The sequence below is a fragment of the Oncorhynchus kisutch genome, linkage group LG28 (assembly GCF_002021735.2).
Source record: "Oncorhynchus kisutch isolate 150728-3 linkage group LG28, Okis_V2, whole genome shotgun sequence".
Lineage (NCBI taxonomy): Eukaryota > Metazoa > Chordata > Actinopteri > Salmoniformes > Salmonidae > Oncorhynchus > Oncorhynchus kisutch.
The window spans coordinates 4,370,412-4,398,309 of record NC_034201.2 but is presented as its reverse complement, the minus strand read 5'-3'; the positions used below and the strand labels follow the sequence as shown (position 1 = coordinate 4,398,309).

The 27,898-nt window shown below is 38.9% G+C and overlaps 3 protein-coding genes across 3 annotated transcripts; 1 reads left to right on the top strand and 2 right to left on the bottom strand.

Annotated features, from left to right (window-relative positions):
* The first annotated feature begins 5,375 nt into the window (after positions 1-5,375).
* Positions 5,376-9,743, top strand: ift22 (intraflagellar transport 22 homolog (Chlamydomonas)). The gene is made up of 5 exons (XM_020464879.2): positions 5,376-6,090; positions 6,387-6,469; positions 6,595-6,684; positions 6,905-7,107; positions 7,802-9,743. Exons 1-5 carry the CDS (start codon positions 6,052-6,054, stop codon positions 7,948-7,950), a joined length of 564 nt encoding a protein of 187 aa, XP_020320468.1. The 5' UTR covers positions 5,376-6,051; the 3' UTR covers positions 7,951-9,743.
* atp5l (ATP synthase, H+ transporting, mitochondrial F0 complex, subunit g) lies at positions 8,063-11,788 on the bottom strand. Its single transcript, XM_020464760.2, has 3 exons — positions 11,642-11,788; positions 9,614-9,774; positions 8,063-9,344 (listed from the first exon to the last, which is right to left on the bottom strand). The coding sequence occupies exons 1-3, from the start codon at positions 11,691-11,693 to the stop codon at positions 9,246-9,248; spliced, it is 312 nt and encodes a 103-aa protein (XP_020320349.1). The 5' UTR covers positions 11,694-11,788; the 3' UTR covers positions 8,063-9,245.
* A 294-nt stretch (positions 11,789-12,082) lies between these two features.
* Positions 12,083-24,734, bottom strand: nherf4b (NHERF family PDZ scaffold protein 4b). The gene is given in 11 exon segments (XM_031808560.1): positions 12,083-12,091; positions 16,478-16,690; positions 17,410-17,652; positions 18,495-18,570; positions 18,664-18,811; positions 19,396-19,427; positions 19,429-19,589; positions 19,817-19,952; positions 20,263-20,272; positions 24,327-24,560; positions 24,713-24,734. Coding segments are annotated over 11 exon segments (1,284 nt in total).
* Positions 24,735-27,898: the final 3,164 nt, after the last annotated feature.

Sequence of the window (27,898 nt, the reverse complement as noted above, 5' to 3'; positions counted from 1 at the left end):
TCTGAAGAGGCAAAGTATTGTGATGAGCTATATGACTGTACTTCTGATTCTAATTCTCAAGACGAAAGTTAAAACCCTCAGCCTTCAGGTCATTGAGGAGATCAACAGTTTATTTTACCTTTATTTAACTAGGCAAGTCAGTTAAGAACGGGGATCGTCTGAAAGCAATCGACATGCAGGGATGTAGTAAACAAGGATTTTGGGCACTGGCCAGCAGACAACGATTTCTACATTCAGGTCCTAATCTGTGGTTTGTAAAGGCAAAATGTCACTGCTGTGTCAGGTTGGTGTGTCACATTGTCTACTAGCAGAATCTGAAAAGTACTAGCCTTGGGCTAGCTTAATTTCCATCCCTGCTGACATTTCTAACTGACTTAACATTTTTTATTGTATCTTTATTTAACTGGGCAAGTCAGTTAAGAACAAATTCTTATTTTCAATGACTGCCTGTTCAGGGGCAGAACGACAGATTTGTACCTTGTCAGCTCGGGGGTTTGAACTTGCAACCTTCCGGTTACTAGTGTACTAGCAGAATCTGAAAAGTACTAGCCTTGGGCTAGTTTAATTTCCATCCCTGCTGACATTTCTAACTGACTTCACAGGCCATTTTTTATGGTATCTTTATTTAACTGGGCAAGTCAGTTAAGAACAAATTCTTATTTTCAATGACTGCCTGTTCAGGGGCAGAACGACAAATGTGTACCTTGTCAGCTCGGGGGTTTGAAATTGCAACCTTCCGGTTACTAGTCCAACGCTCTAACCACCAGGCTACAAGTCATGTACAACCATTTACAACTATTTTGTAAGGCGAAAACATTACGTAGTTTTGTAAGCTAGCCAACTTTAGCCAATGTAGCTAACCAGCCAACCAAGGTTCCTAACTACAAGGCGATATTTAGCCAGGCAGTTAACATTACCGCACTGTTTGTGTAGTCAGCCTTTTCTAAGTGGTGACATGCTAGCTAACCAACTATCCTTGCCATGGTGCTGGCCTAATGTTAGCTAGCAAGCCTGACTACACGAACGGTGAGTTATCTAGCAAGTCTGACTACACGAACGGTGAGTTATTTAGCGAACTAAATATAGCTTCTCTGGTGGGTTAATGCTAGCTAGCATGTCACCACGTGAAAGGGGAGCTGGCTAGCTCACTAAAGACTAACGTTATTTATAGGCAAATATGTTGACACAAGTTAACTTGTCCGAGATAGATTTGCGCTGTTATCAAAACGTCACACTAGGGTAAGTCTACATGAAACACAGACCTTACATGGGAAGATATGGTCTATTTCAGTCATGGATCAAATCATTCTGGGTCGGCAGGGTAGCCTAGAGCGTTGGACTAGTAACCGAAAAGTTGCAAGGTCAAATCCCCAAGCTGACATGGTACACATCTGTCTTTCTGCTCCTGAATAGGCAGTTAACCCACTGTTCCTAGGTCGTCATTGAAAATAAGAATTTGTTCTTAACTGACTTGCCTGCTAAAATTTAAAAAAATCTGCTGGTGTTTTGATACTTATTCACAAATGTAATGGTGACGTTCTAGAATCCACATCTTCACAAGACCGGAGATGGGTCATAGTAACTGTTAAACTTGACAATGCTGTTTTTATCATTTGTAATGTATACGGACATAGCTCACATGCTCCTAATAAGACCCATTTTACCAAGAAAGTACAGGATTTAAGCAACAAATACTCAGAGGCTTTTCTAATTATTTCAGGGGATTTTAATGAAACACCTGATGCATATGCTGATCGTTTTCCTCCTAGAACGAGTCAAAGCCCTCAGAATAGCAATATTATCACTACATCATGAAAGGATCTCTGTGTTAAGGATGCCTGGCATTATTTTAATCCGGATGCACAGGGTTATACCTGGACCAACAAATCTATGTGACAGAAATCTAGAATCTAAATTCCCCTTTATTGTTACAATTTGTTATAGATGTAGCTCATCAGTTGGCTCCCTTTTCTGATCATCACTTGATTTCCTAGAATTTAACAAGATACTAAAAAATCAAAAGGTACTCGAGGATATTGGAAATTAAACAACACACTAAATGGACTGAAGAGGGATTGTCTTATTTTTGGACTTCTGTAAAGCCTTTGACACAATTGAACATGAATTGTGAAACACTAGCTACTTTTTTGCACTTGAAAAGAGAAACTACAAAAGAAAATCTATAACTGCACTCAAAATTAACGATGTTTTATGCAAAGATCCCATTACAATATCATAATTTGTCAATTCCTTTTATAAAAACCTTTACAGCTCTCAATTTCAGGAAGATGGTTGTGAAAGCTACATTTGCCACATTCAGAATTATGTCCCTTTAATTGAGGATGATTTCCACTCAGTTTGCGAATCACCTGTGTCAATTGAAGAAATTAGAGAGGCTCTGAATTCTATGGACAGTTTTGGGAGTTCTATTGCATCTTATCCTACCTCATTTGCACATGCTGTATATTTGACTAGATTTTTCTACTGTATTATTGATTGTATGTTTGTTTATTCCATGTGTTTTTGTATGTGTCGAACTGCTTTGCTTTATCTTGGGCAGGTCGCAGTTGCAAATGAGAACTTGTTCTCAACTAGCCTACCTGGTTAAATAAAGGTGAAAGAAAAAAAAAAGTTACTAGAAGACCTGATTTTTAATATGTTTCAAGATTGCATTAAAAGCGGGGAAATTGTCTCCACTATGAAACAGGGCCTTATTTCATTGATTCTGAAGCCCCATAAAGACCCTTCTCTCATTGACAATTGAAGACCAATTACTTTATTACATATTGATTACACATTGATTGCTCTGGTTTATGCCAAAAGATTAAAGAAAGAAATAGATACCATTATAAATTAGACTCAAACAGGATTTATGAAGGGCCGTCACATAAGCTCAAACATTGGTTTAGTCTTGGACCTTATAGATTATTCAGATGCGATTGACTCAGATGTGGTTGTCTTATTTTTGGACTTCTGTAAAGCCTTTGACACAATTGAACATGAATTTCTCTTTAGGTCTCAAACTTTTTGGATTTGGTGAAAATTTTATCAAAGTAATTTGCATGTTTTACAAAGATATAAATAGTTCTGTGTTACTAAACCTTAATACTTACAAAATATTCAGTATTCAGTATTCAGTATCAACAGAAGTTGATACAGGGATGCCCAATTTTGCCATTTTTATTCATTTTGGTTGTGGAACTTCTATCTCTAGATATTCTGAATAATGAAATTTGTATGGCTTAACCATTTTTAACAAAGAAACTGGCTGGCTGGCTACTCTTTTCTTAAGAGAGAAAGCCCAGGTCGCCCATGACCTTAATGCTATAACTGCATTTTCTATTGCATCAGGATTAAAACTGAATGTTTCTAAATTTGAAATCTTATGTTTATTTGACTCTGATGATAAAGAAATAGAAAATATTCCTGTAAAGGACTGTTAAATATTTAGGAATACATCTGTCAAAAAACACTTAATCAGACAATATTTGAATTTTTCTCCTAAAATTAAGAAAACCAAAAATATTTTCAATAATTGGCTACAAAGAGATCTTTCTACACTTGGGAGAGTACTTCTGTCCAAGGCAGAGGGACTGTCTCGTTTTGTGTACCCCTCATTATCGTTATGTGTAAATCCTGCTACTTGTAAAAAGATCAATAAGACCTTTCTTGACTTCATTTTGAAAAATAAGTCTCACAAACTGAAAAGTCAGTCATTTATAACAAAAGAGCTGAAGGCGGTCTAGAAGTGTTGGATTTTGTTGACATACATAACACTTTCAAGATAAAGGTTGAAAAGATGTTTGATCAATACTGATTCAATATGGTATTTCATTACAAATAATGTGTTTAATAAGTTGGGAGGTCTTACATTTTTACTGGAATGTAATTATATTCCTGAACGATTACCTGCTAAATTGGCTAGGTTTCACCAACAAGCTTTAATGGCCTGGACATTTTTCAGGCCATTAAAGTTTCCTGCAAAATTCTTCCCCACATAAAGCTCTTTTGTGGAATAATTCAGACATAACTGTAAGGAATAAGTCATTGTTCTACCACAGCTGGCATGAGAGGAATATTGACTTTGTTCTTGATGTTTTCGACAACAAGGGTAATATTCTCACATATGAACAATTTATAACATTGAAAGAGTTTCCAGAGTTTATTTCTGTGATCAAAGCCATACCCCGTGTTCTAACTACACTAATGAAAACTCATCTGCTTTGGTAATGATCACAAATTTTATCCAGAACTCAGATCGGAAGGCGTAGGCTTAACTTGAGAAATCTTGTAATAAATATATAAGACAAATTCTTCATTCACAACTTACACCGAGAGGAAAGTTTTTCTGGAACATGCTTATTACTTATTATTATTCTGGAAAAATGCATGGTTAAGGCCTTACAAATATTGTATACCAAACAAAGTTAAAGAAGTGCACTTCAAAGTTTTACATAAGATATATCATGTAATTCTATGATTTCCAAATTTGTGCCTATTAATGATATCTGCATTTTCTGTGAAAAAGAAGGTGAGAATCTGTCTCACTTGTTCTTTGAATGTAAATTTGTGTCAGGATTTTGGGGAAACCTTGCAAAGTACTTATTTACCATTATGAACACTACCTATGTTTTTGACATCAAATCAAAAATCAAATCAAATCTTATTTGTCACACACACATGGTTAGCAGATGTTAATGCGAGTGTAGTGAAATGCTTGTAAGATATAAAAAATATATAATATGTTACTATTGCAATGATAACAAGACCACTGAAATTATTGTGATTTTTTTTATTCTTCTTGCCAAATACTTCATACACAAACAAAAATTCCAAAATTCTATATCAAAATGACAATTTTTAAAAATGTAATTGAACTATTTTATTAAAACATTAACCCTAGTGAACAATAGCAAGAATAAAATTTTCCTAAATCACGACAATAATATTTTTTCAGTGATTACAATTGCACAATATTTTTTTTTTTCCAGTATTTTCTTGTTAATACCTGCATTCTATTTTGTATGATGTAAGAATGTAAAATGTTGATCTGTATTTTGAATTTTTTTTAAAGATAAAAAAACTAAAAAACATAGACCCTATATGAAGTGGTTCTAAAATAGAATACGTAATTCCCAAACATTCTATTTTCTTCTTTTAAATTGTATTTGTGTTTATTTATTGTTTATTTAGTAAATAAATTCTTAATACTTTTTTTTCTTAAAACTGCATTGCTAGTTAATTAATGGATTGTAAGTAAGCATTTCACTGTAAAGCCTACACCTGTTGTATTAGGCACATTAGAAAAATACAATTTGATTTGATTCTATGAATTTATGACAATAAAAAAGACCGCTTCTCAGAAAAATAGAAAAAGAAAAGTGGCATATTATTCCCGGGGGTGTATATGGTCAGATTTCATGTGCTGAAACGCTGTCAATTCCACTTTAAATCGACATCCATTAATGGAAAATGGTCTGGGGAGTAATACGGTTGAATGATCTTATTCTCTTGTGGCATAGACAAATTACTTTAATTTCATGTTAAACTGGCAATAATTATTATTTGATGGAGACGTCGTTACAAATTACGTCGATTTTACGTCGCTCGATAACGTTATGGAAAAGGGTTTATTGGATAAATGTGGCATCTACTCTTGCTTCAGAAAAAAGTGCTAGTTCACAGGATTTGTTGGCTGGTTTTGAGTGGTCGTTGCCTATTACCTGGCAACCCTGGGGCCACCCGTCTGCCTTGGAAACCATAGAGATGACGAATATGTTTACACACGTCATCACTAGCTATTTAGCAAGGGATGTTTTACGTTGCATGTGTTAGCTATATATTGTGCTAGAACAATAAACTATTGGAATCAGAAGAAAGTTTGCATATTGTTTTAAAATATTAGTTATCTACCTTTTTCATTGTTGAGTAGCTTGCATTTAGCAGCTTGGTACTGATAATTAGCTAACGTTAGCAGATTTGTTCAGCCAGCAACGCCTAGCAGCTAGCTAACGTTAATCTGGACAAGCTATCAACACAAGTGAAGGGGAGATGTTCAAAGCAAAACTGCTTTTAATTGGACCAAGTGAGGTAAGACGAAAGAGCTATTTACACATTAGGTATTTATTTTGCGGCTGGCTAGCAATGATGAATTGTTTGGATTCATTGGGTACGATGTATCATGGGTGCCAGTCTGTTTCTGCTCTCTTTGACTACTCCTTATGGAATTTGCATTCCAAACACTCACTTGACAATTACAGCAATGGAGTTGGCAAGAGTACAAACAGATGTGAGACCAGGCTAGGTTAGATGGGTTGTAAATGAAAGATATTGGCATTTATCTCTCCAGTGAAAATTGATGAAACAGATCTTCCGTTGTGTTTCAGTCTGGAAAAACAGTTCTAGCCAACTTTCTCTCTGACACCGTGGATACAGTAGGAGGGGAATACTGTCCTACTCAAGGTGTCAGGTAAATTGAGGACTCATATCTCCCAGTTCCAGCATCAGATTTGTCAATCAGCAAAAGCTTGGTAGCGGATGTCTACAACTCCAAATGATGGCTTGTGCACCATTTAACCATTGTGTTGTTCCAAGGATACTGGAGTTTGAATCTCAGTATGAGGGAAGTGGGGACAAATCCTTGACATGTGAGGTGGAACTTTGGGACTGTGCTGGAGATTTCAAGTAAGGACCAATAGTGCTTTTTCAAACACGTTTCAAACTCATTTCACAGCTGAACTGTACACCTAACACAGAAATTCGCTCAACAGAATTAGTCAAATAACCGTTTCAGTAGTGTAATTTACTATTCTGTCCATCACCATTCACAGCAAAGAGTACTGCATTGCAGTTATGTCAATCTAATCAAAGCTACAATTCTTCCAAATTGTCATTTCCGATGCAGGTTTGAGTCGTGCTGGCCAGCATTGATGAAAGACTCCAATGGTGTGGTGATAGTGTTCAACCCAGACATGCCACGCCACCTAACGGAAGTAGAGACATGGTACTCCATGTTCATCTCCTCACAGGGGCTACAGGACAGGCAGTGTCTACTGATGGCCCACCACAAGCCTGGCAGTGGAGTAGATAGTGGACGACCCAACCTAGGTAGGACTAATTATCAACAAGCTTGTTACATTGTATCTTTTTCTAGTGCACTGTAGGAGCAGCTTTCCTTTGAATGGCATTTCAATATTTCCAATGCCCCCACTGCTAAAGCAACCTTATGCGAGTACATGCCATTTGTCATCATGCCACTTAAGGCCCAATGTAGCAGTTCTCTATCAAATCATGTATAGGTAACAATTAAGTACCTTACTGTTATTTATTTTTCCAAATAAAATGGTAAAAGTAGCTTCTTAACAAATAGCTAATGCTCAAGCAATAAATTTGCTAGGGCTGTGTAGGAGTGGTCTGAGGGACCTAATTGGATGAGCCTAATGGGAGTGATATGTAACCTGAACTAGCTGTTATTGAGAGGTTTGAAAATCCTATTGGTATATTAACTTATACCACCTGGTGATGTCACCAGGAAGGCCAAAACTCCATCCCACCAAAACAGGTGGACATTTCAGGCTCTTTTCAAACAGCCCTTACACTAAAACTAAATGTTTCAGTTTTTCCAACCCAATCACATTTGACTGCACTGGGCCTTCAGACAGGCCATACACCACTGCTTTTCAATTCATACCTAATGAGGACAATTATCAGTTGCATTTCTTTGGCATGTTTTGTCGTGTGTGTGTGTGTGTGTGTGTGTGTGTGTGTGTGTGTGTGTGTGTGTGTGCGCGTGTGTGTGTAGCTTCACATTTGAACAGGTTACCATTGAGTCACTCTAACCTGGAGGAAGATCCTGAGGATGTGCGGCAGGGGTTCCGCAGGTACTTGGAGAACATTGTGCAAACACTGTCAGAGAGCCGGGAGCGAGAGGAGATGTCTATCATTACTTAAGATCATCCCGAACCAAAGCTTCATCTATCGAAGGTTGGATTTAGACTCCACTAGATACTCTGCAGTCAAAGGCTCTGCAACCACTGACTTTAAGAAAAAAAATTTACACACAGGTATTTCTAACTTTAATGAATCAGCTGCACTTGTGCTTTTCCAAAACAATTCCACCCTATTTCCAAAGTTGGTGGCAAAAGTAACTAGAAATGAAATCTTTCAACCAACTGCACTTGGATATTTTGTGTGCAGACAAATGCTTAAAATTGTCTACTTTTATAAATTCTGAAAAATAAATGCAACATGTAATGTGTTGGTCATGTTTCATGAGCTGAAATAAAATATCCCAGAAATGTTCCATATGCACAAAGCTTATTGCTCTCATGTTTATATCCCTGTTATTGAGCATTTCTCCTTTGCAAAGAAAATCCATCCACCATCCAGGTGTGGCATATAAAGAAGCTGACTAAACAGCACAATCATTACATCTGTGGGCCGGCAGGTAGCCTAGTAACCGACTAGATCAAATCCCCAAGATGACAAGGTAAAAATCTGTTCTGCCCCTGAACAAGGCAGTTAACCCACTGTTCCTAGGCCATCATTAAGAACAAATTCTTAAGACTTGCCTAGTTAAGGTTAAATAAAAACAGGTTGCTAGGCCATCATTGTGCTGGGGACAATAAGGCCACTCCAATGTGCAGTTGTCTCAATGCCACAGATGTTAAGAGAGCATGCAATTGGCATACTGACTGCAGAAATGTCCACGAGCTGTTGGCAGAGAATTTAATGTTCATTTCCCTGCCATAAGTTAGAGGACACTCGTTTTAGAATATGGCAGTCCATCCAACCGCAGACGGTTGAGCTGTCAACTTATTTAAAAGTGGCCCATGGTGGGGTTATGGCAGGCATAAGTTACGGACAGTTGCATTTTATCCATTGGCAACTTGAATACACAAATAACATGACAAGATCGTGAGGCCCATTTTAAGGTATCTGAACAGATGCATACCTGTATTCCCAGTCATGTGAAATCCATAGATTAGGGCCTAACACATAAATTAACTGATTTCCTCAAACTCAGTAAAGTCTTTATTTGAGTTTCTATTTTTGTTCAGTATATTTCCTACTAAAATGTTTCAGAAGAAAGTTGGCAACTTCAATATATTTGATAGCAGTCCTGTAGTGTCATGATAGTTGTAAATGTTCCAAGTTAGTGCTAAAGTTCTTTAAACAATATACATTTATTAATTGGATTTCCAGTTGAGGTGGAAGTTAAGAGCAGAGCAACAAGACAGTCCGATTTATACAGCGTATCCAACAATGCCTCCTTTCCCGATACACTCTCCAATGTAGAACCACATCATCACTTCAGTGCACACCAATCCATTTCTGAATGCATCCTGTAACAAAAGCATATTGAGATGAATGCCACACAAATACCAGCAAGTCACACCTTAAAACAACGTGAATCTATTCAGAGACAATTCCATATTTCCCAAATGGTTACGGTGTAGACCTAATGTCTACCTCAATCTTAAGAAGCACTTATTTTGTTTATGAAGGGACTGCTTGTTAAACACCCACAGTCAGAATCCAATGGGTAACATAAAGAAATAGCTAGCTACTTATACAGTATTGCAATTATTCAAACAATCTTCCCAGTTTTCACCTTCACTGTGGTCTGTCCAAGGCGTCCACTGTTGACACCGGTGACAATGTTTTTGATCCCAATAATGGCCTGGGGAATCTCGGCAGGGGAAGGGGGCACGAGCTCGACTTTAGCATAGTGCCAGAAGGTCGCTAGACGGGGCTTGGAGTAGGTAGCAGCGGCTGAAAGAACATAATATACATGTCATGAAATGTGTCCTCTGCTGAACACTTGGGTCAAGCTAGACAAGAAACATAGCTAGCATAAGAGTTTACAGGTGAGATACACATTGGTATATACAACCTGAAGCTAATGCCTGCAAAAATGTGTAAATATTCCTTACAACACAGAATGTTGGATAAAATTACATGTAAAAAATAAATTAAAAGACAAAAGTACTCTACTGGTTGTCTGTGCGGTTTGTCCATCAGCTGCTGGACAAAATATCCACAGGAAAGTATCGTTTACCCAACCTTTTAGAGAGCCGGTAGGTATATGGGGCGGTTTTACATGGGTTGGCACAGAGGTAAAGTACGTCTTACTGGACATTTGGTTCTCGTCAATAGTTATTGAACCAAGTATGCCATGACAATGAAAATGGTATATTCTGAATCAGTGGAGAATACACATTTCAAAAACATTTTAGATTGAAGATTGAACTCAGAATAAAAAAAAGGTAACAAAAAGTGTTGATTGTTCACCATCCTCCCGATTCAAAATACAATTTCATGGCATGCTTTGTTCAATAGCTATTGACAAGAGAACCAAATATTAAACTAACTTCACCTCAGTGACAAACCAAACCATATTTCGAGCTGTTGAAGGACAAACCACACACCTGTGCTTGTAAGGAATAGTTTAGCATTTATTAGGGCTACCGATTCAAGGGTTTTATTTAGAATTCCAGGCATGGCATTCTGCAGTGATACGCCATCCCATCTGGTTTGCTCTTAGTGGGGCTATCATTTGTTTTTCAACAGAACAATGACCCAACACATCTCCAGGCTGTGTAAGGGCTATTTGACCAAGAAGGAGAGTGATGGAGTGCTGCATCAGATGACCTGGCCGACACAATCACCAGACCTCAATCCAATTGAGATGGTGTGCGATGAGTTAGACCGCAGAGTGAAGGAAATGCAGCCAACAAGTACTCAGCATGTGGGAACTCCTTCAAGACTTTTGGAAAAGCATTCCAGGTGAAGCTGGTTGAGAAAATGCCAAGAATGAACCAAGCTGTCAAGGTAAAGGAGGCTATTTTGAAGAATATAAAATATATTTGGATTTGTTGTACACTTTTTTGGTTACGACATGAGCATGTGTTATTTCAATTGATGTCTTCACTATTATTATAGTTTTATTAATCAATTAAAACCCTGGTATAAGTATTTTGACTGGTACTACACATTGTCACATACACCATCCAGTAAAATGTGTTATAGTCCATAGTATGGCACCCGTGGAGCACATTAGGGTTACGTACCTTGCTGAAGGGCATAGCAACACCTGTTTTACCTTGTCGGTTAGGGGGTTCGAACCAGCGACCTTTCAGATACTGGCCCAACACTAACCTCTTGGCTACCTGCCGTGCATTTACACGAATTTTACAGGCATTAGCTTATGGCTGTATATACCAATTACATTTGGTATTAAAGCATGATTAAAATCAGACTACAGTTGAGAGCTAGGTGACTCAGATTGTCAGAACACCTGAGGTTGACATTTAGCTAACTGCCTACATCAAATATTAAATCTGAGGCTACATCATTAGGTAACTTAAGTTATTTACTTTCCCGTTGCCAGCTAGATAACAAGCTAACTTAGTTACTAACTACAGTACTAAAATGAGTAACCTCATATAGTTAATGTTCATTTGGAGACATTTTCATTCAAGTTTGAGTAGTTAGTTGCAGTCGGGAGAATGTGCTAACGTAGTTAACATTGACAGCAGAACCAGGCCATGCAAGCTTGACTGTCAGTTGGACTGCAATAACATGCATGTTTAAAAGCGTCAAGGTTTAGCTAATGTCTAAACGAAATAATTAGACTTACCTCCGATCAAAGTAGGTACTTTGGCCACCAGTTTCTGGACTGCCTGTGCCATGATGCTTTATTTTGAGTAATTTTCACGACTTCTCTTACCGGCTTGTCTGCTGCAACTGCGAATGTCACCTCCAGCTAGAAGGACCCTTCAAGTGGGGCTGCCTTATGAATTGCCTGAACAGAAATAGCTGCAGTGCTGCCTCATGTAACGCATGGACACTGAATGGATGTAAACTAGTGTGTGCTTGTTATTCTTTTCCCCCACGTAATCCTTCTCAAATGTGAACAATCTGTTTTTCATGGCAACAACAGACTGTAACAAATTTAACCAAGTGTCGGTAAATCTCCACACTTTCTTTCTACCATATCTGATCTGAAAAAGCACTGGATAGGTACACATCACTATAGCAGACTTCTGCCATATTGCTTTCACCGATTTCATTTGTTATATCAGAGCAGCTGGGGGAAAGGATGCACTCAGGGCTTGGGGAGCTGAAATATTAATCAATTGTGAGGCATATTGGCCTTATATTATTTGTATGTTCAAATGTAATTTGTTTATGCTTATTTTTTATTTTTTTTTGCATTTATATACAGGCCTATGTATTATGTTACAGTTCCTTCAGAAAGTATTCATAGACCTTGACTTATTCCACATTTTGTTGTTAAAGACTGAATTCAAAATGGATAAAAATGTTTTTACACATAATACAACTTACTGACAAAGTGAACACATTTTTTATTTAAATGTTTGCCTATTTATTGAAAATGAAATACAGAAATATGTCATTTACATAAGTATTCACACCACTGCGAAATTGTGAAGGTTAGAATCACCTTTGGCAAAGATTACATCTGTGAGTCTTTCCGGGTAAGTCTCTAAGAGCTTTGCAAACCTGTAATGTACAATATTTGCACATTGTTATTTTCAAAATTCTTTAAAGCTCTTGTCAACTGTGCTGGTGATCATGGCTAGATAACAATTTTCAAGTCTTGCCATAGGTTTTCAAGCAGATTTACGTCAAAACTGTAACTCTGGTGGAAAGCAGACTGAACCAGGTTTTCCTCTAGGAAAACCACCTGTGCTTAGCTCCATTCCGTTTATTTTTTATCCTGAAAAACTCCCCAGTCCTTAACGATTACAAGCATAACCATAACATGATGCAACCACCACTATGCTTGAAAATATGTAGAGTGGTACTCATTAATGTGTTGTATTTGATTTGCCCCAAACATAACACTTTGTCTTCATGAGATTCTGTTTTCTGTAAAGGCTTCCTTATTTTCCCTCTCAATTAGGTTAGTATGTGGAGTAACTACAACATTGTTGATCCATCCTCAGTTTTCTCCTATCACAGCCATTCAATTCTGTAACTATTTTAAAGTCACAAATTGATGAAATCCCTAAGTGGTTACCTTCCTTTTCGGCAACTGATTTACGAAGGACGCATGTATCTTTGCAGTGATTAGGTGTATTGATACACCATCCAAAGTGTAATGAAAACCTTCATCATGCTCAAAATGGACATTTAATGTCTGCTTTTTTATTTACCAATAGGTGCCCTTCTTTGCGAGGCATTGGAACATCTCCCAGGTCTTTGTGGTTGAATCTGTGTTTGAAATCCACTGCTCAACTGAAGGACCTTACAGATAATTGTATGTGTGGAGTACAGAGATGAGGAAGTCATTCAAAAATCATGTTAAGAACAGTTATTGCACACAGACTGAGTCCATGCAACTTGTTAAGCTAATCTTTGATCCTGAACTTAATTAGACTTGCCATAACAAAGGGGTTGAATACTGATTTACTCAAGACATTTCATCTTTTCATGTTTAATTCATTTGTAAAATGTAAAAAATATATATAATTCCACTTTGACATTATGGGGAATTGTGTGTAGGCCAGTGACAAAAAAAATCTAGATAATTCAGGCTGTAACACAACAAAATGTGGAAAAAGTCTAGGGGTGTGAATACTTTCTGGAGACACTGTATTATGCCAATTTCCATTCTTGGTGAGAAATACAAATATTAGTGGGGGATAAAAGCATCACTTCCAATTTTGCAGTCATTATTAATTGGCAGTTTCAAGTAGCATCATATAGAACATCCATGTTCAATGTTGTAAAATACAAAAGTTCCAAGTTGAGGCCAAATTGCATCAACATATTCAAGTTTAAATGCATTCATCAAACAACAATAATCTAATATGATAACAATCTACCGTCAAAATACAAGGATAGAGGTTACAATACTGATGTCTAAACACTACGGGACCATGCAGCGGTCATTCCGCTCAGGAAGGAGATGTGTTCAGTCTCCTAGAGATGAGTGAAAATCAATCCTAGAACAGCAAAAGACCTTGTGAAGATGCTGGAGGAAAGGGGTACAAAAGTACCTATATCCACAGTAAAACAAGTCCTATATCGACATAACCTGAAAGGCCGCTCAGCAAGGAAGAAGCCACTGCGCCAAAACCGCCATAAAAAAAAGCCAGACTACGGTTTGCAACTGCACATGGGAACAAAGATCGTAGTTTTTGGACAAATGTCCTCTGGTCTGATGAAACAAAAATAAAACTGTTTGGCCATATTGACCATCGTTATGTTTGGAGGAAAAAGGGGGAGGCTTGCAAGCCGAAGAACACCATCCCAACCGTGAAGCACGGGGGTGGCAGCATCATGTTGTGGGGTTGCTTTGCTGCAGGAGGGACTGGTGCACTTCACAAAATAGATGGCATTTTTTATTTTTTTATTTTTTTTTTATTTAACCTTTATTTAACCAGGCAAGTCAGTTAAGAACACATTCTTATTTTCAATGACGGCCTGGGAACAGTGGGTTAACTGCCTGTTCAGGGGCAGAACGACAGATTTGTACCTTGTCAGCTCGGGGGTTTGAACTCGCAACCTTCCGGTTACTAGTCCAACGCTCTAACCACTAGGCTACGCTGCCGCCGGCATCATGAGGCAGGAAAATTATGTGGATATATTGAAGCAACATCTCAAGGCATCAGTCAGGAAGTTAAAGCTTGGTCGCAAATGGGTCTTCCAAATGGACAATGACCCCAAGCATACTTCCAAGGTTTTGGCAAAATGGCTTAAAGACAACAGAGTCAAGGTATTGGAGTGGCCATCACAAAGCTCTGACCTCAATCCTATAGAATATTGGTGGGCAGAACTGAAAAAGCGTGTGTGAGCATGGAGGCCTACAAACCTGACTCTGTTACACCAGCTCTGTCAGGAGAAATGGGCCAACATTCACCCATCTTATTGTGGGATGCTTGTGGAAGGATAGCCCAAAAATTTGACCCAAGTTAAACCATTTAAAGGCAATGCTACCAAATACTAATTGAGTGTATGTAAACTTATGATCAACTGGGAATGTGATGAAAGAAATAAAAGCTGAAATAATTCATTTTCTTTACTATTATTCTGACATTTCACATTCTTAAAATAAAGTGGTGATCCTAACTGACCTAAGACATGGAATTTTTACTTGGATTAAATGTCAGGAATTGTGAAAAACTGAGTTTAGATGTATTTGGATAAGGTGTATGCAAACTTCTGGCTTAAACTGTATATACAGTGGGGAGAACAAGTATTTGATAACTTGCAAAATCGGCAGTGTTTCCTACTTACAAAGCATGTAGACATCTGTCATTTTTATTATAGGTACATTTCAACTGTGAGAGACGGAATCTAAAACAAAAATCCAGAAAATCACATTGTATGATTTTTAAGTAATTAATTTGCATTTTATTGCATGACATAAGTATTTGATACATCAGAAAAGCAGAACTTTATATTTGGTATAGAAACCTTTGTTTGCAATTACAGAGATCATACGTTTCCTGTAGTTCTTGACCAGGTTTGCACACACTGCAGCAGGGATTTTGGCCCACTCCTCCATACAGACCTTCTCCAGATCCTTCAGGTTTCGGGGCTGTCGCTGGGCAATACGGGCTTTCAGCTCCCTCCAAAGATTTTCTATTGGGTTCAGGTCTGGAGACTGGCTAGGCCACTCCAGGACCTTGAGATGCTTCTTACGGAGCCACTCCTTAGTTGCCCTGGCTGTGTGTTTCGGGTCGTTGTCATGCTGGAAGACCCAGCCACAACCCATCTTCAATGCTCTTACTGAGGGAAGGAGGTTGTTGGCCAAGATCTCGCGATACATGGCCCCATTCATCCTCCCCTCAATACGGTGCAGTCGTCCTGTCCCCTTTGCAGAAAAGCATCCCCAAAGAATGATGTTTCCACCGCCATGCTTCACGGTTAGGATGGTGTTCTTGGGGTTGTACTCATCCTTCTTCTTCCTCCAAACACGGCGAGTGGAGTTTAGACCAAAAAGCTCTATTTTTGTCTCATCCGACCACATGACCTTCTCCCATTCCTCCTCTGGATTACCATGATGGTCATTGACAAACTTCAGACGGGCCTGGACATGCGCTGGCATTATTTTAATCCATGACGGCGTAGTGTGTTACTAATGGTTTGCTTTGAGACTGTGATCCCAGCTCTCTTCAGGTCATTGACCAGGTCCTGCCGTGTAGTTCTGGGCTGATCCCTCACCTTCCTCATGATCATTGATGCCCATTGATGAGATCTTGCATGGAGCCCCAGACCGAGGGTGATTGACCGTCATCTTGAACTTCTTCCATTTTCTAATAATTGCGCCAACAGTTGTTGCCTTCTCACCAAGCTGCTTGCCTATTGTCCTGTATGCCAGATATGCCATCAGTTTCCTCCTCCACCTGTAGCGATACAAGATCAATTAGATGTGATAATTTATTAAAGAATAATAAATACATAGGCTACAGTACAATTTCCTAAGGACATGTTCTCTCACCGTAGCCTCTACAGCAGTAAAGGGACTCTGGCTCTGTCCGAGCTTGTTGTACCCACTCTTCTCCACAACCAGAAGAGAAAGAGAATTTCCTCCCTCCTGAACCAGAACCATCACATCCTCCAGACAGTTCTCCTGCATGTTCTGTCCGTTCACTTCCATCACCACGTCCCCCACCAAAAGTCCTGCTCTACTCCCAGAGCCCCCCAGCACCACCTAGAGGACCCAAAACATCTAGGTAATTTCCATATTAGAAAGCCAACTGTATCATTTCACCTCTTTAAAGGCCCAATGCAATCAAAATCGTGATTGTCCTGTGTTTTATATATATTTCCACACTAAGAGATTGGAATAATACTGGGAAATTGTGAAAATTATGATAATGCAGTTTTGGTGTAAGAAAAGGCCACCCTGAATTTCTGCCTGTTTTGGTGGGATGGAGTTTTGGCCTGCCTGGCCATCACCAGGCAGTATAAGTTAATAGACCAATAACAAAGAGAGTTTTAAACCTCTCTGCCATTAACAGCTAGTTTTCAGGTTACATATCCCTCCCATTAGTAATTTCCAATTTAGGACCCTGACTCAGACCACTCCCAGACAGTCCTAGCAAAATTGTTGCTTGAGAAATTGTTCTTTGCTAAGAAGCTATTTTTGTTTCCTTTTGACCATATTGATAGAATAAGATAACTGTAAGGTACCTCATTTCTATCCAGAAATGATTTGATATTGACATCAAAACAGCTGCATTGGCCCTTTTTACCTTACATTGGGCCTTTTGTACCTTACATTTAATGAGAAATATAATTATTCTCAGCTCTTTGTAAGTAGAATAATTCAGTGCAATCTCTGGTTTGAGAGAAAAATGTCAAATTCACTTGTGATCCTTGAGCTGCCCCCAGTTAGTGTGTGTCCATGAGTGTCCTATGGTGCCCTACCTGGCTTACAAAGATTCCAGGGGTGTCCTGGACACAGCCCAAGATAATGTCGAAACCCAGAGGTCCTTTCTGGAGAACACAAAGCCGTGGACTGGGCACAGGACTAGGCACAGTGGGCAGCACCACTGGTTCTTCCTTTGGAACCTCCACTACAACTCGGAGTGGTGGTGGGGCTAGGTTCTCATTTTCCTTTACCTGTTCAACTGCATTACTCCCACAGAAGAGCAGATGGGATAGATCCAACTGAATGGAGTAAAATAGGGTACATAACAAAGAGAACAATATTAACTCATTAGATGTACTTTATATGTTAAATGCCTGCTTACTCTGGTTATAATTTAAACTGGAACCCTTTAGTCAAGGATGTTTATTAAGCCCTACCACACAAACACTAGCAATGGTCATCAAAGTTGTTACACGGTTTTAAAACAGTTGGACAATGAAAGACATTCCAAACTTTTAGACATTTTATAATCCATCATATATTGACTGAATTACAGCAAATAAATCATTTTACTGGCACAGACTAATAATGAATGGAGTTCAGGGATTTTGGTGGGAATTCAGGTATTCAATTTATTGTAAAATGTGACTTATTTTTAAATGTAACTTATTTTTTTAAATGTAACATCTAATTTGTCAACATTTAAACTGCAATAAATTATTACTTTTTTCAATTACACAAACAATGAACACCCATCAAATTAAAGTTATTCTCTATTTTGTGATGTAAGTGATCGAGACAGTGCTTAAAATCCCAGACCAATATTTAGCATTCTTGAAAGACAATGTATTCCATTGAGCACATTTCAGCCATTACCAGGATGTGTTTGACAGGTCATCACAAACATTTCCGCGGCCGTAACGTTAACGGAAAAACAAAAGGCACAAGCAAGAGTATGAAAGAGTCGCAGGAGTAAAATGAAAGCAATCAATCCAGCAAGATTTAAGTGACAAGTGGATTTTGCACCCCTCAAACACAGGAAATTGATGTCTGAAAAAGACAGATCCTCAAATGGGCGGGGTATGCACATTGCTACAAACACACACACACACACACTTGGGATGACTGTGGTCCCAGCTACCTGCGTGTAAAACTCTTGGCCACGGGCTGTGATGGCAGGGGTCAACATTTTCTGCAGGCAGTTTCCTCTCCAATTTCTTACAAAGCAAAATTGTACCAGAATAAGGCTTTAGTGTGCTTAATTCCAAGAAAAGAGCTGTGACTGTTTCATTCCTTTTTGTTTACTTTACTGTTGGCAACTCTTCCGTACTCTGTCCACTATGTCCTCATGGCCCAGTGACTCCACTGCCTCTCCATTGATCTCAAGTAGCAGGTCTCCTTCCTCAATGCCTGCCATCTCAGCCGGGCTGCCTTGGTCTACCTCACGCATTACGTGGGCTAAAGAAGGAAACCATTTCACACACATACACTGATGGTTACAATCTGGATTATAGATATACACTACCGTTCAAAAGGCAGTTTTATTGCTTCATTAAGATTTCAGCTGTGGTAACATAATTGCAAAATGGTTTTCTAATGATCAAATAGCCTTTTAAAATGGTAAACTTGGATTAGCTAACACAACATGCCATTGGAACACAGGAGTGATGGTTGCTGATAATGGGCCTCTGTATGGCTATGTAGATATTCCATAATAACTACAATAGTCGATATTATGGAATATCTACATAGGCTACAATAGTAATTTACAACATTAACAGTGTCTACACTGTATTTCTGATCAATTTGATGTTATTTTAATGGACAAATAATATGCTTTTCTTTCAAAAACAAGGACATTTTTAAGTGACCCCAAACTTTTGAATGGTAGTGTAAGTGTATGGGTTTGTGAATGTGTGCCGTGCATGTGTGTGTGTCTTGTTTTTACCCTATAGTTTTTGCTATTGCTTGTGTCAAAGCTATTTCATGCATATGGTATGCATAGTTGAGTTTGTTTGTACATGTATCATCATCCCTCTGACCTTTGCATCCTGACGGTGTCATCTCCTCTCTGACCCTTGGGTCCAGGGACCAGCTGGAGTTTCCTGGGTGAATGTGGCAGGTTGTGGTGGGAACCAGCCATGGTGGGGAGGATAGGCATCCGCCAACGTGCATAGCTCTGCTCACTCTCACTGTCAATCACCAGGATGGTCATGTGGTCCCTGCACTTCTTCACCTGCACACAATACATGGACAAGCTGTATCAGGCCGGTCATGTTCATTAGGCACCAAATGGAAGAAAAGGGCTTGAAACAGGGAGTGACTATCTGGACTTGTCCAATAAGAAACATTGGTTTTCATTTTCCATTTCAAAATGTTTTGATGCCCTAATGAATGTGACCCAGATTGCTCAAAGGCTGGTCCATACAGTGAAGGGAGGTCTGTCTGTCCAAGTCCACCTACCATCTTGCTGAGAACAGAGTTTGTGAGCTCTGACACTGTGTTGCCATCGATCCACAACAGGCGGTCTCCCCTACACACCCCCGCTCTCTCGGGTGGACCCCGCTCACCAGGCTCACTGAGATCCGTCCCTTCTCCCCTAAAGGCGGTTCACATGTCATGACACAAAGTCAACAACCATTCTACGACCAACCAATCAACTCTGATTCTGATTCATTCATAATTTCAAATTTGTATCAATGTCCTCTCAGCTGCAGTCTCACATACCTTCCACAAGCAGGAAGTTGACTCCAAAGCCTGAAGCTGTATCTCTGACGATGTGGCAAAGCCGGGACGGGCTACAGTCCCCCCCTCTGTGTTCTCTGGCTATGGCCTGGAGATCATGACCTTGTCGTACTCCTCTCCATCCAACACCAGTAGACACAGCTAGCGCCCACTAAGCTTCATACGCATGGCCACCTGACTCACACAAAGAGACAGAGACAGAGGGAATCATAACTATTCACCTCTCTTCACATTTTATTGCGTTACAAAGTGCATTAAAATGGATTTAGTTGTAATTTTTTCGTCAACCATCTACACAAAACTCTGTAATGTCAAAGTGGAAGATTTATTTTTCTTTTTTTAAAGATGAATGAAAGACAAAACAATAACATAACTTGATAAGTATTCACCCTCCTGATTCAACACATGTTAGAAACACATTTGGCAGCGATTACTGCTCTGACTCTTCTTGGGTAAGTCTATAAGAGCTTTGTCCACTATCGACATATCTATTTATTATTGCCATTGAAATGTTAGCTGTTAAAATGAGATCAAACAATAATATTAAGGGATTAGATATCTGTGGCTTAAAAATGAAGGCGTCATTGTACACTGAAGATTCATGTTTTCTTTTAAAACCACAATTAGAGTCTCTCCACGGCCTCATAGAGGAGATACGTTTGCTATCCTCTCTGGATTAAATCCAAATTATGATGTGTACTATATTACATATTGGATCACAAAAAAAAATGCAAATTTTACATTACCATGTAGTTTACCAATTTATGTAAATTGATTTACATGCAGCTAAGACAGACATATGGAAATGTCTGCTCTTACCTCAAAATTACAACCAATTAATTGCAGCATTACCACATAAATGGAAGAGGCAAGTAGAAGGGGAAAAAAGTAAGGAACTTGTATGTCGGCCCTGTATTAAAGAAAAATAAATGGTTAAAGAAAAGTGTGATAAATAAAAACATATACCAACTTCACTTAAGGACCAAAAAACTGACAGCTGTGCCATATAAATTGCAAAATAGTTGGGAAGAGATTTCGATGTACACATTCCATGGCACATAATTTATAAATTGATACGTAAAACAACGGCGGATTCAAAACTTCGAATTTTTCAATTTAAATTACTATACAAAATTCTTGCAACCGCCAATAGAAAGTTATATATATGGGGGATACAATCTTCCCAGCTCTGCAGATTTTGCTGTGAGGAGGCAGAGTCATTAGATCATTTATTTTGGTATTGTAGCTCGTTTATGGTCACAGGTCCAGGAATGGCTGAAGAATTGCAACATTTGCCTAGATCTAACGCTGCTGATAGCAATGCTGGGTGATTTGAAAAGCCATAGTCAATCAATCAATAATTTAATTATTTTTGCAAAAATGTTTATTTTTAATTTACAATCTGTAGAAGCTATGAGAATAGAAAGGTTCAGTACTTTTGTGAAGCATCACAGCACAGCTGAAAAATATATGGCAAATGGAAATACAAAATGGATGATGTTGAGAGATAGATGGGAGGGGTTGAAAGGAGCTGAAGGGTGGGACTAATAACAAGATAACCAATGTAAAACATACAGGGTCTGTAAAATGGATATAGGTTCAGAAATGTTGTGAAATAGCAGTTAATAGAATAGAAATCAAACTGGATGGACATTAGAAATAGAGGACTAAAAACAAAAGAAATATAACTAATGTAAAATAGATTGTGTCTGTAAAATGTGTATAAGATATATAAACTGAAGGTAGAAGCCTTTATTAGTTTACTCCAATTGGGGGAAGGGTGGTCAGGTTTGCGGGGAATAATAAAGGTATATTCTTTAAAAAGTATGTATAGAGGTATGTGTATGTATATATGTGTATATGTATGCATACGTGTATGTATGTGGATATATATATTTGCCCAAAAAATATATGGGGGATTGGAAATGATGCAGACAATTACATTGATGGAAGCATCAATCTTTTGGCAATTTTAAGCTGATCCACCCCTTAAATTATTATTATTTTAAAGAGCTTTGCACACCTGGATTGTTTTAAAAATTCTTAATGCTCTGTCAAGGTGTTAGGGATCATGGCTAGACAGCAATTTTCAAGTCTTGCCATAGATTTTCAAACAGATTTAAATCAAAACTGTAACTTGGCCACTCAGAAAGTTCCTGACACTAACATTCACTGTTTTTTATGGTAAACAACTCCAGTGTAGATTTGGCCTTGTGTTGTAGGTTATTATCCTACTGAAAGGAGGAACGCTCTCCCAGTGTAACGGGATTCTTCTGTTGAAGGAGAGGCGGACCAAAACGCAGCGTGGTTATTGTGATACATCTTCAATAAAGATGAAAATAGAACACTATACAAAAAAAATTTGAAAAACCGAAAACAGCCCTATCTGGTGTAACAAACACAAAGACAGGAACAATCACCCACAAACCCCAACACCAAACAGGCTACCTAAATATGGTTCCCAATCAGAGACAATGACTAACCTCTGATTGAGAACCATATCAGGCCAAACACAGAAACAGACAAACTAGACACACAACATAGAATGCCCACTCAGATCACACCCTGACCAAACAAAACATTAGAAACATACAAAGCAAACTATTGTCAGGGTGTGACACCCAGTCTCTGGTGTAAAGCAGACTGAATCATGTTTTCTTCTAGGATTATGACTGTCCTTCGCTCCATCCGGTTTCTTTTCATGCTAAAAAACTCCCAAGTCTCGGCCGATATCAAGCATATCCTTACCATGATGCAGCCACCAGCATGCTTGAAAATAAGGAGGCAATTACTCAGTCATGTGTTGTGTGGGATTATCCCCAAAACGTAAGGTTTTGCATTTAGGCCAAAAAGTGTATACCTGTGTCGTGTTTTTTGCAGTATTACTTTAGTGCCTTGTTTCATACAGGATGCATGTTTTGGGGCTATTTTTATTCTGTATATTTGTATTCTTCTTTTCACTCTGTCATTTGGGTCATTATTGTGGATTCACTACAATGTTGTTGATCCATCCTCCGTTTTTTCCCATCACAGCCATAGAACGCTGTAGTTGTTTTAAAATCACCAATGGCCTCATGCTGACCATCCATGAGCAGTTTCCTTCCTGTCCTGCTGCTCAGTTCAGAAGGACGACTATATCTTTAATGTATCCAGGTGGTTTAACACATCATCCACAACATCATTATTAACTTGACCATGCATAAAGTGATATTCAATGTCTGATTTGTTATTGATACCAATCAACCAATCACTGCCCATTATGAAGATTTCAAAAAGCTCCCTGTGTCACGTTCTGACCATCGTTTGTGTGTTTTCCTTGTTTTAGTGTTTGGTCAGGACGTGAGCTGGGTGGGCATTCTATGTTGTGTGTCTGGTTTGTCTATTTCTATGTTTGGCCTGATATGGTTCTCAATCAGAGGCAGGTGTTAGTCATTGTCTCTGATTGGGAACCATATTTAGGTAGCCTGTTTGGTGTTGGGTTTTGTGGGTGATTGTTCCTGTCTTTGTGTTTGTGGCACAAGATAGGACTGTTTTGGTTTTTTCACGTTTCTTGTTTTGTAGATTGTTGTATTTTCATCTTTATTAAAGATATACAAAACTAACCACGCTGCATTTTGGTCCTCCTCTCTTTCCCCAGATGTAAACCATTACACCCTGGTCTTTGTAGCTGAATCTGTGCTTTAAATTCAATACTTGACCGAGGGACCTTACAAATGTATGTTATGGGGGACAGAGGAAGGGGTAGTCATAAAAAATCATGTCAAACCCGATTATTTCACACAGACTGAGTCCATGTAACGCATTATAGGATTTGTTAAACCAAATTCTATTCCTGAACTAATTTAGGCTTGCCTAAACAAAGGGGGCGAATACTTGTGCAATGAATATATTTGAGTTATTTACTCTCCTTTTTATTCATTTGTAGAATTTTCTTTTCACTTTGACATTATGGAGTATTTTGTGTAGATCAATGACAAAAACAAATCTAAATTACATACATTTCAATCCCTCTAAGGCAACAAAATGTGAGAAAATCCAAGCGGGGTGAATACTTATGATACCCACTGTACAAGTTAGAATGTTATGTTCAGTCTAGGTGCCTTTTTGGCCAAGTCTCTCTTGAAAAATAGGTATTTTGACAATGGTAAACCTGTTAAAATCAGGGTAAAATAAAAGCAAAACATATGTCTAATGACAAATATTTTAGGTTAAATCCTCCTTAAGTTGCTATAGGTCATCGGCCATCTGACCTTTGGGTGTATCATGTCATCCACAAAGCCCGCATTGACCTCCAGGAGTCGATCCCCGTCTCTGAGACCACCGCGCTCCACCACCCCGCATGGCGTCACATGTCTGATCACACGTCCAAGGCAGCCCTTCTCCACACGCAGGTGGAAGCTGAAGGACTCACCCTCTTCACGTTTAAGAACGCAGAGATGCAGTGTGGGCCTCAAGCAAGGCTCTACAGGGGACAGTTATATAGAAGGAACAGTGAACATACATTTAAAGTCTATAGTCTAAAGTCAGTCTATCGTATATCATCTTTTTCCCCAAAATTCTGAAAAGGTGAAAGAATTGAGGTGTGTAATGACAAACACTAAAGGGGTAGCTTACCTGCATCATCTGAGATGACCATTGCTGGGTTGTCTAATTCCCTCCTTAGGATTGAAGGTGAATTTCCTTTGACATAAAATATAATAATTGTATTTTTCAGAATTGAGCGATCAAGTTGCAAATCGCCACTTCACGAGCCATTGAGTGAAATTTCAGCAGTACAGTATATGGCCCCATTACGTAAGTGCAATCTGTGACCATTTATCTGCGCTTGTGAAGGCTTGAGGCCAAAGTCATAAAGCTCTCAGTGTCAGAGAGAGAGAGAAACAGAAAGAGAGAGTCAGAGGGAGTGTGAGAGAGAGAGAACAATCTTAAAAGTCAGCAAATCCAGGCTCAGAGTTTAATGTGTTACTGTGTTTCCACGGTCTTCAGGGACAGACTGTGCAGAACAGCACTATGAACTGCTATGAAACTTAGTTTCTATTCAGCCAAATAAGTAAACTCATGAGTAACATGAACTTGAATGTTTCCAATTCAACTGATCACTTGTTTAGGCCAACACATGTATTTATTCACATGCAAAAACTGTGGAATATTGGAAAACACTAAGGGTAGATTGTGAGGAGGAGAGGAACAAAACTTACTCTGTTAGCTCTATGACCTCCAGAAGACCTGAAAGAGAACATCACGACACAACAGTCAGTTTAATAGTTTATAGCAATTGTTGATCTCATCAGTGTGAGGCCAGCCACAATAAGTATGTTTCTTTATGTGAATCTGAAGACAAAATACATTTGGTCAACCTTAACCTTGCAAAAAACAAAAACATCAGTGAATCCTAATTACCTACTTTTCCTGACATATATTTACACATTTCAAACTGGTAGACTTGGTGTCCACCCACTGTGCACACACTGGTTGAATCAATGTTGTTTCAACGTAATTTGTCAACTTATTATGATGTGGAATCAATGTGGAAAATACATTGGATTTGAAAAAAGTAATAATTGAGGGTGAAATTTCAACCACAGGATTATGTCATCATTGTAACCAAATTTTCAACATAGACAAACCTTGTATAAAACATGTTGAAATTGTACCTTTAAAACAATGTCAGACCTTCAACATTATATCCACTATCAGAACAAAAAACAATAGGCTGGATAGCACCTCCTACTAGAGAATTGATCTACCTACAGCTACCCTTTTGTCTATTTATGTCACTGACTATTACCAATGTGCTATCGTGAGAATGAGTGTTGAGAGGTCTGCACTTAAAAACAAAATAGATTATTTGTTGCTATCAACATCATTACAAAAGGTAGGTTTAACAGAGAAAATGAAATGTGACCATACTTTATCACTCATACATCATCAATGATGCTATTTAGGCCTTAAATAGCATTGCAAAGTCATCGACAGATATTGTTTCAATTCAACCCAGAATTCAACTAAAAATAGGCAATAGAGGCACATAAATATGTTGGTCACAATTTGATGTTTTGAGAAAGATATATTTTTTTCTATCTATTCTGTTTTTGTATTGGTTGTGTTTTTTTGTGTGTTTTTTTCTTCAGATACCGCCAATGGGAACAATGTTGTCCAGTGTGTATCACTAGGGAGAGCTGCAGGGGAATTAGGGTTTAGAGTACCCTCTACAGCAAAAAAGAGGAAGAAACTGCCTGATTGATAAACAAACTTATCTCCTTTGTCTTCTTTCACCCTGTGTAAAACAGGGCTTTATTATCTGTAGTGGGATCTCATGCCTGGGGCCTGTTACAGATTCTTGGGTGCTTTTCCGGGATTGGCTTCACCTGCTGGAGGATGCTGATCCAGTGATACAGATATCCGGGACTGTGTGACCTGTGTAGCCGTGTGACCTGCTTGAGGGATAAAGCGAGGCCATGTCGTACGGTACAAGGAAGGGCCTGCGTTCACTGACAGTGGAAGAACTCTATCTGATCGCCAAGGCCGTCGGACCAGTACCAGACCAGTCGAAGCAAGAGAAGGATGACAAAGAGGGTTGTTTTAAGCATATCCATGCTTTCATGCACAGTAAGACCTTGCTTGATTCTGAGGATGGGGGAATGGTTGAAATGTGGGTTTTGAATGATGCAATCGAACTAGCTATACAGAGTCGTAATCTTGTGACTTCACCTGATAGCCAAGTGGGTAGTGCTCTGTCTGAAAATATACCTCCTTCGCCCACCAATGCAGCTGACTTTGTTAATGTAGACAATGACACATCAGATACTGAATACCAGATAATGCTTTCTAGCTATGAGGAGCTAGGCAGGAAACTCCTCCAATGTAGAGTTAGCCGTACCACACCCACAGCTGAGAAACATAGCTCTGTACATGATAACTCACCACACAGTAGCCTTCACTCACACCGTTTAGTCTCCCTAAGAGATCTTTTACATGCAGTGGAGAGAAGTCAAGATTCATGGGGGTTGAATAGGCAACCACGCATCAGACATAGGCCACAATAATGTGTGCAAACAGATAGAAGAAGGGATTTAAGAGAACTGCAGTGAAAATGAGATAGTCAGAAGCGTGTTGTGGATCAAAAGGCCTGGACATTTCCAGGGACTTAGACAAACATAGCCATATTCGCAGGGAGGTGAGACAACTCCTTTCTGATAGCAAAGTGTCTGACGAGTAATACTAAGGCATGTGATGAAAATAACCAGTAGCAAGAACGAGAGGCAGCATTGGCTAGGCCCGATAATCCTCCCCTAACCATTACATGCTCATAGCATACAGCTTGGTGATAGCCATAGTAATGAAAGCTGTATCAAAGGGAAGGAGGTTGCTAACCATAAACACAAGAGTAAGACCATACATCAGCTCAGTGCACAGGTTGAAGATTTAACCAGCATGATAGACTCCCAGACACAGTCAAAACAACCAGAACATAAGTGCCAATGTTACACGAGCCAACAGTCTGGGCCCAGAAGAGAGAAACCATACGGTTCCCCCAGAGATGTTGAACAGGGTGTACTGAACTGTGACCACTGTTTTTTCTGTGGTGAGGAATGACATAGAGCAGTAGGCTGTCTAAAGAGACTTAAGCGCTTGGGAAAAGGGAGCCGGTCACTGCGCAGGAACAACCAGTGATTGAGCCGCAGCTACAGTCCCAACCAGGTGGTTTCACAGGGTGGCGACCTCAAAGTATAAATCACAGGAGTTCGGTCTCACAACGTGAATCCTCCAAGACATCTGGTGTAAAGAAAAGAGGCAGGA

Coding starts and splice junctions, on each gene's coding strand:
- ift22 (XM_020464879.2), top strand. CDS start 6,052: ATGTTCAAAGCAAAACTGCTTTTAATTGGACCAAGTGAG. Junction 6,470..6,594: donor TGTCCTACTCAAGGTGTCAG/GTAAATTGAGGA, acceptor TGTTGTTCCAAG/GATACTGGAGTTTGAATCTC. Junction 7,108..7,801: donor TAGTGGACGACCCAACCTAG/GTAGGACTAATT, acceptor GTGTGTGTGTAG/CTTCACATTTGAACAGGTTA.
- atp5l (XM_020464760.2), bottom strand. CDS start 11,693: ATGGCACAGGCAGTCCAGAAACTGGTGGCCAAAGTACCTACTTTGATC. Junction 9,775..11,641: donor AGTACCTACTTTGATCGGAG/GTAAGTCTAATT, acceptor ATGTTCTTTCAG/CCGCTGCTACCTACTCCAAG. Junction 9,345..9,613: donor TTGGACAGACCACAGTGAAG/GTGAAAACTGGG, acceptor CTTTTGTTACAG/GATGCATTCAGAAATGGATT.